The sequence below is a fragment of the Chaetodon trifascialis genome, chromosome 14 (assembly GCF_039877785.1).
Source record: "Chaetodon trifascialis isolate fChaTrf1 chromosome 14, fChaTrf1.hap1, whole genome shotgun sequence".
Classification (NCBI taxonomy): Eukaryota; Metazoa; Chordata; class Actinopteri; order Chaetodontiformes; family Chaetodontidae; genus Chaetodon; species Chaetodon trifascialis.
The window spans coordinates 25,987,501-26,000,045 of NC_092069.1; the positions used below are offsets into that span (position 1 = coordinate 25,987,501).

At 47.2% G+C, this 12,545-nt stretch overlaps 1 protein-coding gene across 2 annotated transcripts in view; it reads left to right on the forward strand.

Moving 5' to 3' along the window:
* arhgap5 (Rho GTPase activating protein 5) overlaps nt 1–11,098 on the forward strand; it is a 44,910-nt gene extending 33,812 nt beyond the window's left edge. For both annotated transcript variants that reach the window (XM_070978779.1, XM_070978781.1), the window contains exons 5-7: nt 3,031–3,162; nt 6,451–6,556; nt 7,276–11,098. In XM_070978779.1, coding sequence (XP_070834880.1) covers nt 3,031–3,162; nt 6,451–6,556; nt 7,276–7,594 — 557 coding nt within the window. In that variant the 3' untranslated portion in view covers nt 7,595–11,098. The remainder of the gene's footprint in view (nt 1–3,030; nt 3,163–6,450; nt 6,557–7,275) is intronic.
* Nucleotides 11,099–12,545: the final 1,447 nt, after the last annotated feature.

Sequence of the window (12,545 nt, forward strand, 5' to 3'; positions counted from 1 at the left end):
CGTGAGTCTAAATTATTTTCCCACAAACTTCTAAGAACTCAGGAGCTCCGTGGAAACATGTTACCAATCGGGTGGTGTTTGTGTGACGTGTGCAATAAATCCAACCCACCAAATCTGACCACGCAGCAGAAGTGCTTAAACAGAAACACATGCCCCACATGAGCGCTGGTGAGCCGCCAACCAGCTCTGAGAGCAAATAAAGTGACCACGGGCGGAAATCACCGGCCTGCAGTCAGCGCCAGTCAGCGCCGCCCTCCTGTCACAGCCAGGAGGGGAAACATGGAGGAGGAACCGTCGATCTTTCACTGATCGTCCATCAATGTTCGCGTTATTTCTCTGTGGTGTTTGTTAATGTTTGTCATCACGGTCAAATGAAAAGACGCCTCAGCTCTGCAGCTTGTGATTAAGAGCCTTTAATGAGTGATAGTTTGTGTCCTAAAGGAGAAATGATTGTTTGAAGACTGTTCAGTCATCATGTCCTCACAGCTCTCACATGTCTCGACACGTTGACGTACAGATGCATGTGACGTGTCAAAACCGTGCGGTCGCGCGTGCCAAGAAAGCATTTCTGCGTTTTTCTTCCCATAAAACCGTCACAGAAGAGACGGAAGTGAAATCATTAATGTTTCTGCCTCCCTTCAGTCATTTGGTGCATTTTCTTCTTCATGAGCATCTTGGATGTTGAGCTTTTGATAAATCTTTGAATAATTATCTGATGATTTGTCCCAGAAAACAATATCAAACTGAAACTGGAGCTGCTGCTCTTAAGGTTGACTCACCTGCAGGTTTTCCCCTCTCGACTTGCCGTAGGCGACTTTTCCTGGTTGTGTGTTTGTGTTTCAACCCTCGCGCCTCCTCCTCCTCCTCCTCCTCCTCCTCCTCCTCCTCCTCCTCCTCCTCCTCCTCTTCCTCTTCCTCGCTGCAGCTCCATCAGATCCGGTCGCTCCTCTGACAGTGAGCGTGGACGGCTCCCTCAGCTCCTCCTCCTCGTTCCTCTTCTTCTCGCTCGTCCGTCCTCCTCTCCTCTTCTCTCTCCTCCTCTTTCTGTCTCGTCCTCCTTGTGTGTCCGTCCTTCCTGTCATGTCTCCTCATTTTGTCTTCTTGCTCCTCCATCCTCTCCTTCCTCCTCTGTCTTTCTTTTATTTGTGCATTTCTTGCTTCATCTCCCCTCACTTCCTCCACTCCTATCTCTTTGTTTCCTTTAGAGTATTTCCAGTGAGCTCAAGTGCGTGTGTGTGCGTGTGTGTGCGTGTGTGTGCGTGTGTGCGTGTGTGTGCGTGTGTGTGCGTGTGTGTGTGCGTGTGCGTGTGTGTGTGCGTGCATGTTTTCCCAGCCTTTCAGATTGGCTGTGACAGCTGTCATGTTACCTCAGGGCTCTGTCCTCGTTCCCTCTCCCGTCTCTCCTCCCTCTTTCTCCTCCTTCCTGTCGTCGGTGTGTCAAAACAGGAAGTGATGTATACTCCTTCCTCGTCCTGTGTCTCCGCTAACTGATGGCTGTTTTTGTTTTCTTTCACAAGCCATCATTTCGTGGTATTTTTTTGGGTGTTGTTGAGAAAGCCGGCATCAGTTTGATGTCCAGCTCCGGCCCGAGGAGACGAGCCGGCCTGCTGTGTCTTTACAGCCATGACGTTGTTTTTCCGGGCAGAAAAACGAGCTGCGGCCGGAGCTTCCCTCCTCTCTCTGCAGGAATAACAGAGCATAAAAACACTTGTTCGTGCTGGACGTGAGTTCTGCTGGAGCTCCGTCCAAACACTCGGGCCTCTGTGCCTCCACGCACGCTGATGATAACCTCCGTCAGCCTCCGTCAGAGAGCGGCTCTGTTCTGCTGCTCAGACACAAAGCTCCGCTGTGAACGCTCACAAGCTCTTTGATATCCTTCAAACTGGAGCATCGACCCGTTAGAATCTCGTCTGAATGGATCAGCGAGGGCGATCGAACCCGGCCGAACGTGGCTTTAACTCAGGCTCAGCTACGCAGCGTGTCCTCTCTGGACGATCAAAACGGCTCACAATGATGCACGTTACTGAAAATAAATGAATAATTAAGATGGTAATTGTTCAAAGAAAGTCTGCAGAGATGCATCAAACCATCGTGTCCTCTGCTGCTCGACGATCAGCTCGACTACAAACGCAGAAGCAGTCTTTTAACGGCTTTATTTATTTATTATTGGGCTGTGGGACAAAATGCATTTGTGATTTTTGTTAAAACACCAGTCTGCTGTGGAAATCCACTCTTAACTTCTAAAATGAGTTTTACATTTTTAACTAGAGTATGATATAAAACAGACTAAGCTGTGGTCCAAAGAAGTGATGAAAGTGATGTTAAGAAGCTCCACTTCTTGAGTCAGTTGTGTTTAATCAGAGACGTGTGCGTCTTATAGGATCTGATAAACAGACTGTGGTGTTTTCCTCTTAGCTAAAGCTTTGTGTTGTGCTAAGCTAAGCTAACACTATTAAAATAGATATTAAAAGTCCTAATTCAGATCAAAAACACTGTCAGACTCAGCCTGTCCACAGCTGCTGTTACAGCTGCTTTAGTTGTTTAACACGTTTAAAACCTTCATTTTTAGCTCGTGTGTGTACAGTTCTTCCTTTTCCACCATGGAACGCAGATAATTTGGTAAAATATTATTTACATTAGTAATGCTGCGGTTCAGCTGTCTGTCATTTGTCAGTCTTGTCCTGTGAAGTTTGGTACTAATTACAGGAGTAATAGGTGCATATTAGTACACTGAAGTTTGCCTGAAAGTAGACGATAAACAGCTAAAGGAAGCCGGCGTTGTGTGTGTTTACACGGAGGAAGAATGTGAGCAGCGCGATGTTAAACTGGAGGATTACGACCACGTGGAGTCCTGCAGAGAGTTTAGAGCGCCGTGAGTTTGATCTCCTCATCCGGAGGCTGTTTGCTGTGTTTGCTCTGCAGAGGCTGAAGCGAGCGCTCGACTGCGTCTGAAGCTGCAGCGAAACACCAACAACAGCCTTGTGAATCCGCTGCAGATGATGGAGAATCAAACTCTCTCTCTCTTTATAGATCACAGCATTGACTTTGTGGCCATGGACGTGGCGGTGAACGCCGCCGCCGGGGCGCTGAAGGCCTTCTTCGCCGACCTGCCAGATCCGCTGATCCCCTACAGTCTGCACCCAGAGCTGGTGGAGGCGGCAAGTAAGAGCGTGCGCACACACACACACACACACACACACACACACACACACACACACACACACACACACACACACACACACACACAGGAACACCTGCAGGTCTGAGGACACACCTGAGCCGCCGGGCCCAGCAAGAGATGACATGTTTGTCCTAACCCTGACCCTAAGCCTGACCTAATCACAACTAAACCTCAGTCTAACCTCAACCTCAAAACCACGTCTGAGCCCTCACTCAGCTCTTTGAAGTGATGAGGACCGGCCACACACCTCACACACACACACACCTCACGCACACACACACACACACACGCACACACACGCACACACACACACACACACACACACGCACACACACACACACACACACACACACACACTCTCTTCACCTCTCGTTCAAGCTGCTGTCTCCAGTGCTGCAGAAGTTTTGTTAAGTTTACACACACACAGCTTTCTGTCACATCACACACTCTTAAGAGGCTTTTTTCAGCCCCAGGATGCCGTCAGACATCTCCACTTTGCTCTGCGTGTGTGTGTGTGTGTGTGTGTGTGTGTGTGTGTGTGTGTGTGTGTGTGTGTGTGTGTGTGTGTGTGTGTGTGTGTGTGTGTGTGTGTGTGTGTGTGTGTGTGTGTGTGTTTCCTGCTTGTATATTACTGATGCTGAGTGCTGAAAGCGGCAGGCTGACGACAGCAGATTAATGAGCCAAAAATACACACACGCTTACACAACGAGGAATGTAAAATGAAATCATACGTACACACACACACACACACACACACACACACACACACACACACACACACACACACACAGGCACACTTACTTTAATGAGGTCTTATACAGCGAGGCTTGTTCTTCTTCTCTTGGAAAATAAGTCATATCTTCTTCTTCTTCTTCTCTTTCTTTGACCCTCTCTCATCTCTCCAGTGCTCCCTCTTCCTCCTTCAGTCGCTTTCTTCATTTCATCTTGCTCTCACTTTCATTTTCTGTCTCTCCTGCCCTCTGTCTCCATCTTTTTCTCCTCCTCCTCCTCTCCTGTGATTTCTCTACAGCCAGGCTGCTGTGACTGTTTGACCTTTGACCTCCTGGCTGTCTGTTTCTCTCAGGAAATGCGGAGTCTGACTTGTGTTTTGATGTGTTTGCTGGTTCCTCTCTGTGATGGTCTCAGGTTCAGGCTTTTCTTCCATCCTGTCGTCCGCTGTGCTCGTTTTGGCTCTTTGTTAAATACGCTAATATTTTCTATTGGGACGAGAGCTTTGACAGGCAGGTTCATCTCAAGTTTAAATGACTGCAGGTGGACTGGAGGTGTCCACAGGTCCTCCAGTTATCACCTGTTCACTTGTCCTCGGACAGGTTTGGAATGGACTTAATTAGAGAATCATGGAGCTTTCTCTAAAGAACGGCTTCATTTCTTCTACCTGCAAGGTGTGTTTGTGCACACCGAGGAAGAATACGAGGAGCGCACTGTTAAACTGGAGGATGACGAGTACTTGAAGTCCTGCGGGGAGCTTTGAGCCGTGAGTTTGATCAGACGCTCGGCTCGGCTCGGCTGCAGCTGGTTTCCTGTTTTCTGGTCTGATGCAGCAGCTGAAGCTGTCGTCAAACAGCACATAAAAAACATGAAACATAACTTCTGAATCCGCTGCAGATGTTGGAAAATCATTCGGTTCTGATGAGGTACGACATTTCTGACCTGTGAAGACCTTTTCCTGTCAAACACTGCATGGTTTTATCTCTTCAGGCCTCTGTAAAGCATTCAGATGAGGCAGTTTGATGGAGGAACACGTCGTGGTCGCAGAGGGCTGTGAGTGGCCCGACTGACCTGCTGTGGTCACTGCAGGTACGCCATGTGACGCTCTCATGGCTGCCAGCGTCTTCGTGTTCAGAGATCAGCTGTGGGTTTGGATAAAGAGGTGAATGTAGGATGAAAACGTGGATCGTTTGTAAATTCAGACTCTCAGAGACATTTTGTAAATGAATTTGGTAGAATTTGAATGAACCTGACGTTCGTGTCTGTTCAGCATGTTTTTCCCGTCAGTTCAGATGAGTTTTCTTCTCGATTTCCAGCCTCTTTCCTCCAACAGGGGCATTAAATTTTCATCTGAACTCATCCTTTATAGGATGATTTTATTGAGCCTGTTGCATTGTGGGTACATGGTGCCGACCGCGGTGTGTTTTCCCGTCGGACTGATGAATGTACGTTAGAAGGGGATTGAGTAGTTCTGTTGGTGCTGTGGTTAGCTGTTTCTTTCTCTGATTTTTCCACTCAATGCTGAAACACGCAGCATGGACGAATGACCTTTGACCTCTCACAGCCGTTAGCGGGTCAGAGGCTCCCCTCGGCTCCTCGTTAGGATGACTGATGGCTGGTCGGATGAGTGAATCTGCTCCTTTACGTGTACGGCTGTAAATTTTCATCTAAAAATATAAAAGGCTTCCCGCTGGTCCTGGAATGTCTGGAATATCCTGGAGAATATTCCAGAGAGTCCAGGGCTGCGTTGAAGCGGCTTTGTTGTGACAGTCCAGAGGTAAAAGCTCGTATTTCACAGCTGCTCTTTAAATATTTAATAAGTGAGAGCAGCGTTTCAGCTCCGACGAGCCTTCGCCGCAGGAAAGTGACGGATCCTCTCGGGAGGATGAAGATTACGGAGGAACCTCACAGACGTTTGCTTTCCAGGAAGACAGCAGGAAGTGTTTCCTGTCTGTTTGTTGTTGCTTTGTTTTACTGCCACTTCTTATTCACACCGACCAGCTTTAACCAGCGTCAAACCAGTTCCACTCCTCTTCTTCCTCACACTAAATGCTCTCACTCGCCTGCCAGCAGCTGATAAAACATCACAAAAACAGTTTCAGCTTCATGAAAGGAAAAAAAAACATACAGATGCCAAAATTAACCAAGAAACAAGTTCAGTATCTCTAGTCTGTTCAGTTCTACGGCTCAGTGTTAATGATGATGATGATGATGATGACGATGACGACGTCTGAACACAAATGTTTTTATTTTCTTCGTCTTAGTGCAGTAAAATGTGATGCAGGCGAGGTCCTGCCCACAAGGTTTAAAGCAGGGTTGTGCGCGTGTGTGTTTATGTGTGTGTGTGTGTGTGTGTGTGTGTGTGTGTGTGTGTGTGTGTGTGTGTGCGTGTGTGCGTGTGCGCACATGCAGCGTGGGCTCTTGGCAGCATCTCAGCCTTTTGTTTTCCAGAGAGTATAATTTGCGTTCCCGAGAGAGAGTGTGTGTAATATGTAAAATAACTTCTTTCTTTCCTCCCTCTGTGTGTGTGTGTGTCTCAGAAATCGTGGACTACATCGAGCGTCTGCAGGTCTTGCGTGAGATCGTGAAGAAGTTTCCTCCTGTTAACTACCAGGTCTTCAAATACATCATCACACACCTCAACAGGTAAGACTCGCGCGCACACACACACACACACACACACACACACACACACACACACACACACACGCACTCACCCACACGCACACACACACTCACAAACTCAGACACATGCTCCATACTCACACTGAGTGAAGATACACATGCACACACCCACACACAGCTTACACTCTCACACTCATCACACACACTCTCAGCCTGTAACCAGGATACACACACACACACACACACACACACACACACACACACACACACACACACACTGATCTGCTTTATCCATGGGCGTGTGTGTGTGTGTGTGTTGGAGTAAAATCCTCAGTCTGAAGCTCATCACGGAAACGCCTCGACGTTCAGATGTACGTACACCTGAGATGACAGTGAACACATCGCGGCAGGTCGCTTCATGTAACCGTACAGACTGCCGTCTGACACATCGCAGGATGTGAATGCTAAACGAGTGCTGGTTGGTCGACGCTTGAGTCATGTGACGGGTGAACGTGTGAATTCTTCCTGTCTGTAAATGATGCTAATGCTAACATGCTAATGTTGGATTATGTCCTCTGATACTGGTTTTACCCACAGTGCCCAGTTTGTAAGATAAGATCAAACTTTCTTCCTGAATCTTGGTAGCATGTGTGCAAAGGAGCTTTGAATTGAAGGTAAAATGTGATTGGTTGCTTCGATCTCTTTCGCTCTGTGATTGGCTGCTGTGCTTCCTGCCGCAGGGTGAGCCAGCACAGCAAGACCACCCTGATGACGGCTGACAACCTGTCCATCTGCTTCTGGCCCACGCTGATGCGGCCCGACTTTGAGAACAAGGACACGCTGTCCACCACCAAGCTGAACCAGGCCGTCATCGAGTCCTTCATCGTGCAGAGCGACTACTTCTTCCACGGCGGCGAGGTGGCGGAGAGCTCCAGCAGCGAGGGCACGCCGCCGCCGCACTGCCACAACATGGTGGAGGCTCTGCTCCCGCTGCAGCTGCCGCCGCCCCTGCAGCCGCAGCAGATCCAGCACACCCTGCACCCCGACCCGCTGATCTGAGCGCCCAGGGGCACGCTGGGAAATGAAGTCTGGGAGTGATGGTTGGCTGCTTTCGGCCAGCGATCGCCTGGAGGTCGTCGTCGCTCTACAACACGACGGTCAGCTGTTCAAATTACACAATAACTAACCTGACGGTGAGTACGAGGAACCAGCAGCTGCTGCTTGTCATCGACTTTGAGGTGTGGGCTTCGGGACGCATCGACGGTTTGTTGGATTTAAACTAGTCTGTGGGATCGATCTCATCTGAGAGGAAAATCCCGGATGGGAGAATCTCAATCGGACCTTTCGGAGCTCGCTTTGGATCTGAGGCCCTTTTTACGATCATCACCGACGAATGAACTGATTCATGTGGCACATAACGACAACACTAACGTTTAGCAGGGTCTGACTCGGACTGCGGGGATAAAGGTTGATGAAATAGCACAGCGGGGTCCCGAGGAAGACCCCCGTAACCCTGCCCACCCCCACCCCACCCCCCACCCCCCAGCCGAGAGAAAAGGGAAGCTGAAACTGACTCTGACTCACTCGCTGACTGACCGGAAGGATTTCACGGAGTCTTCCTGCAGATCTCCACATTTCGGCACAGGAAAACCTTCTTCTTCTTCTTCCTCCCCTTCTTCTTCTTCTTCTTCTTCTTCTTCTTCTTCTTCTTCTTCTTCTTCTTCTTCTTCTTCTCCTTCTTCTTCTTTTGTCGCCATTTGACCCACAACTGGCCAGTAAGACGACGCGAGGGGACGAGCTTCACGCCAGAACTTTCCCTCCGACGTCAAACAGGCTCGCAGCAGAAATCTGAGGAATTGTGGGTTATTTTAAGTCCTGGGGAGGCGGGGGTGGGGAGGGGGGGCTCTTCTTTTAACTGCTAAAAGATTAGAATGAAATAACCCCTCCCCTCGTGAACTTTGACCCCTTAAAGGACAGCACATGCACGATTTGTGTCAAAGGTCCCAGACGCCAACTCTATGTCTGTCTGTGTCCTTTCAGTTTTTATCATTTGGACTTTTATTTCCTTTTTTTAATTTTTTTTGTATCGTCTGATTTCTACCCAGTTTGTGTGTGTGTGACGAAGGTGTGTGTGACCTGTGTGAACTGACCTGTGGTCTGTATTACAGCCAGTCTGTACCTTCTCTGCAGAGGGAAGGAGGGATTCAGGAGGGAAAAAGGAAAAACTCAAAACGTGGACGACGGACTCGCGGCGCTCCGGCCCGGAGTCCGCCTCGTCTCCGTGGAGCCTCTAACTCTTAATGCGACGCCTGACGTCTCTCGCTCTGCAGGGACGACCCCCCCTCGACCGCTCCGTGACGGCACATGAGTGAGGAAACCACTACACCGCGATGCGTTCAGGGTCGTCGAGGAGGCGTCTTCCGCGCTTCCCGCTCCGTCATTTCTGCTTTTGTTCCGTTGGTTTGTTGGAAACTGAAATTTGCATGTCTCTGTTTTGCCACTTAGTGAAAAAAAAGAACTTTAAAGTAAAAAAAATGAAATGAAACACTCTGAAACTCTAAAGGAGCTCTTTGAGATTTGCATCGTTTTATCGGAGTCTTTTCGGTTTCCACTGAAAAACTCTGCATCTGTTTCTGTTCTGTCATGCAACAAATCAACTCTTAATATCATATTTTTGGTCATATGTTGAATAGTTTTCCCTAAATAGAGGAAAGAAGTATATATAAGTATATATATACATATATATAAATATATATATGTATGAGTGAGTGGGCAGCGGAGGGTGCTGATGTAGTGAAATACTTCGGGGTACTGGACTGTAGAATCTGTCTGAAGCTAGAATCAGATTTCTTTGTGGTTCTGATGGAACTGAAACCCATCTGTTCTGATGGGGTGTGTGTGTGTGTGTGCGTGCCTGTGCGGGGGGGGGGGGGGGGTGAGGACAGACCGCTCGGCTTGGATTCGCCCCTCTCGGCCGTCTTCATCGACGCAGAGTTTGTCCGTTTGTTCCAGAATCTTTCAGTCTTCTCGTCATTTCATGTCCGAGTCATTTCCTGGAGACGACGTTTTGTCCTGCAGGGACGGCTCTGAGGGACTTCACTTTGTCCATTCAGGAGTGTTTACTCGACACTGGTGCTGCCTTCACCTGAGGAAAGGACCTAAATCCGTCTTCGTTGGTAATTTGGAGCTCCTTTTGGGGATAACAGACGTGTCAAATTAGCACACTTTTAATCAGTTAATTTCAGTTAATTGCTGCATGGCAGAGTCTTTTAATCAGGACACGGCAGGCAGCACGTGTCCAACCAGTTCAGCACGAGACGAAGACAAAGTTTTCAGGTCCAGGATGTGAGTCGTTCAGTGACAGGAAGCTCATTTTAACTTTCCTCCAGAAGCACAGCGTCAGATCTGCTTCAAGAGAGTCGACTCTGATTCCAGGTTTGATCTCAGTTTTAGGAAACAGGAAGAAAATCTGCAGCGTTTGATCAGACGCTAACGTGCGCTCACCAAATTAAAAGCATCTGTGAACTTCCTCCTGTCTGCAGCCTGATCAGCCGCTGCTTCGTCGTCTTGTCCTTGAACTCATCATCGATCAGCTGGATGCTTCCAGGGGGCTTCCTACCCAGAATGCATTGCTCCACGAGCGGCTGTTTGTGTGACGCTTGGTGCTGCGGAGGCTTATTGTTCACTTTGCATCATTTTCAGCTTCAGTGTGTCGATGAAGGTCGGCGGAGGAGGATGAATCCAGACAGCGGGGGTGCGTCCCATGTCAGACACGTGTCTCCTGTGTCCTCACACGATGTTTTCAGCTCTCAGATCGGTCAGCTGTTTCCTGTACGAGCACCAAAACAAGCCTCTCAGCAGGAAGTTGATGTGTTTTTGTTTGTTAACGTCATTTTCGTTTTACATGGAATATTTTGGGATTTAATAAAAACATGAGGATGGAAACTTTAAAGGGTAGAAAAAAAAAGGAATGAGACAATGTCAATTTTTCATTTTTGGTTTGAATTCAAGGAAAAGAGTCAAACTGTCTGAATGACCTTTGGAGGGACCTTGGAGGGGACACGTGTCTGGAATGGGACGCGCTGCAGACGTAATTTTCCTTTGAGATGTGAATGAGAGGGTGAAGGGTGTGTTCAGAGGATAAATATTCAAAATGGAACGTAGCCAAAAGCCCATTTTAAGGTTTTATGATGTTGGACTGAAGAGGACGCTGAAGGGCACATTGAAGGGAGCGACGAGTGGAACGGAGCCAAGGGCGCCTGAACTACACGCTCCGCTCTTTATGGGGGGGGTTGGGATGGTGAGGGGGGGTTCAGCAGCTGCTAGATAATAAAAGATTAAGCTGTTCGTCTGTAGTTTTTCACCAATCAATCAAACGTTCTTTGTTTTCTCGTTCTGTTGATCCGATCTGCTCATCAGTCGCTCCGGTGTACAAACCAGCCGACTGCTAACGTCATCGCTCTGTATGATAGTAAATAAAATGATTTTCAGAGATGAAAAACTCTAAAACAAGTTTTTTTTCTGTTTTCTCTCCATAATGTTTCCAAATAAAGTTTCTTTTTTTCCAAAGCGGCTGTGTTTCCTTCCTTTAACTTTTTTTTTTTTTTTTTTGTTTTAGTTTTATATGAAATTCAGAAGGGTCAAAGGTCAAGGACGAGGCCAGAAACCTGCTGAAACACACTGAGTGACATCAGAGTAATATTACTGGATTATTACTGCTGCTTTAATGTGTCAGCAGTACTTTAATGTTTGTCTTTCTGAAGTAAAACGAGCAGATAACTGTTTTGTTTTTGATCTGTAAAGTAATAAATAACTTTATCAGCCAGATAAACGCGGTAACGCAGTGGAGTAGAAGTACCATGAAAGTGTCTCCTAATGGTACTAAAGTACATGAGTTAAATAAATGTACTTCACTGCACTACAGTTGTAGTAACACGATGGTGTTAATCACAGTAGAGGAGGAAGTACTTCCACAGCAGAAGTATTCTGATCCTCCATGTGAGTAGAAGTAGTGGTAGCCCACTGTACAAATACTCTGTTACAAGGAAAGTTTTACTTTACAATTGAACACAAAACATAGGCAACAAAATGTACTTAAAGTGTCAAAAGTAAGAGTATTTTACTCATTAGACAACAGAAAGTGGACTGTATTAGTAGAAAAATGCATCATTTTAGTTTTATCAGCTGATCACGTTTTGATTGTAAAATCTTGTTCTGTGAAGTAAAGGTTTAACATTTCCTCTGTAACACTGAAGTACAGGAGGATAAATGAAAGTACTCAAAGTGAAAGTACTTCCATGAAGGTACTTTTCACCACTGCCAGCAGCAGCTGCACAGTCAGTATATTTAATGTTCTTCCTCATCAGCTTCAGTGATTTCTGTCAATATCTGCTTATCCTGAATCTGATGCAGCGACACGTTTCACAGACTGAAAGATGTGGAACGCTCCAGAAACACCTGTTTGGATCATTCACAGGTAAACAGGCTGATTGGTCACAGGTGAGAGGATCATGATTGGCTATGAAAGGCTCAGTCGCTCATAGAGGATGGAGCGAGTTCACCACTTTGTGAACACATGAAGGATGAAGGAGATGAACACATGGACTCAGAGACACTTTGTGTGACCTCTGGTTTGAACACCATCAGCCCTGCAGACGCTCACATGTTCAGCGGGTAAACGGCTCCATCTAGTGGCCACACGCTAAACTGCACCGCACAAACAGCAGCTATTTGAACAAAGTGAAGGTTGTGGAGCTTTAAATCACACAAAAGAGTTCAACCTGCTGTTAAATGGATCATTTTGCTTTTGATTTAAAATCTCAAATTCTGTCTGCAGCTCCTCAAATGTGACACCTGCTTTTCCAGCTCCTTCGCTCTGACTCATGAACACATGATCAGTTTACAGTTTTCAGTTTTACAGAAGGGAAAGCAGCAGTACCACAGTGTAGAAATACAAGTAAAAGTCCTGCATGCAAAGTTTCACTAAAGTACGTTTGTACTTAAGTAGAAG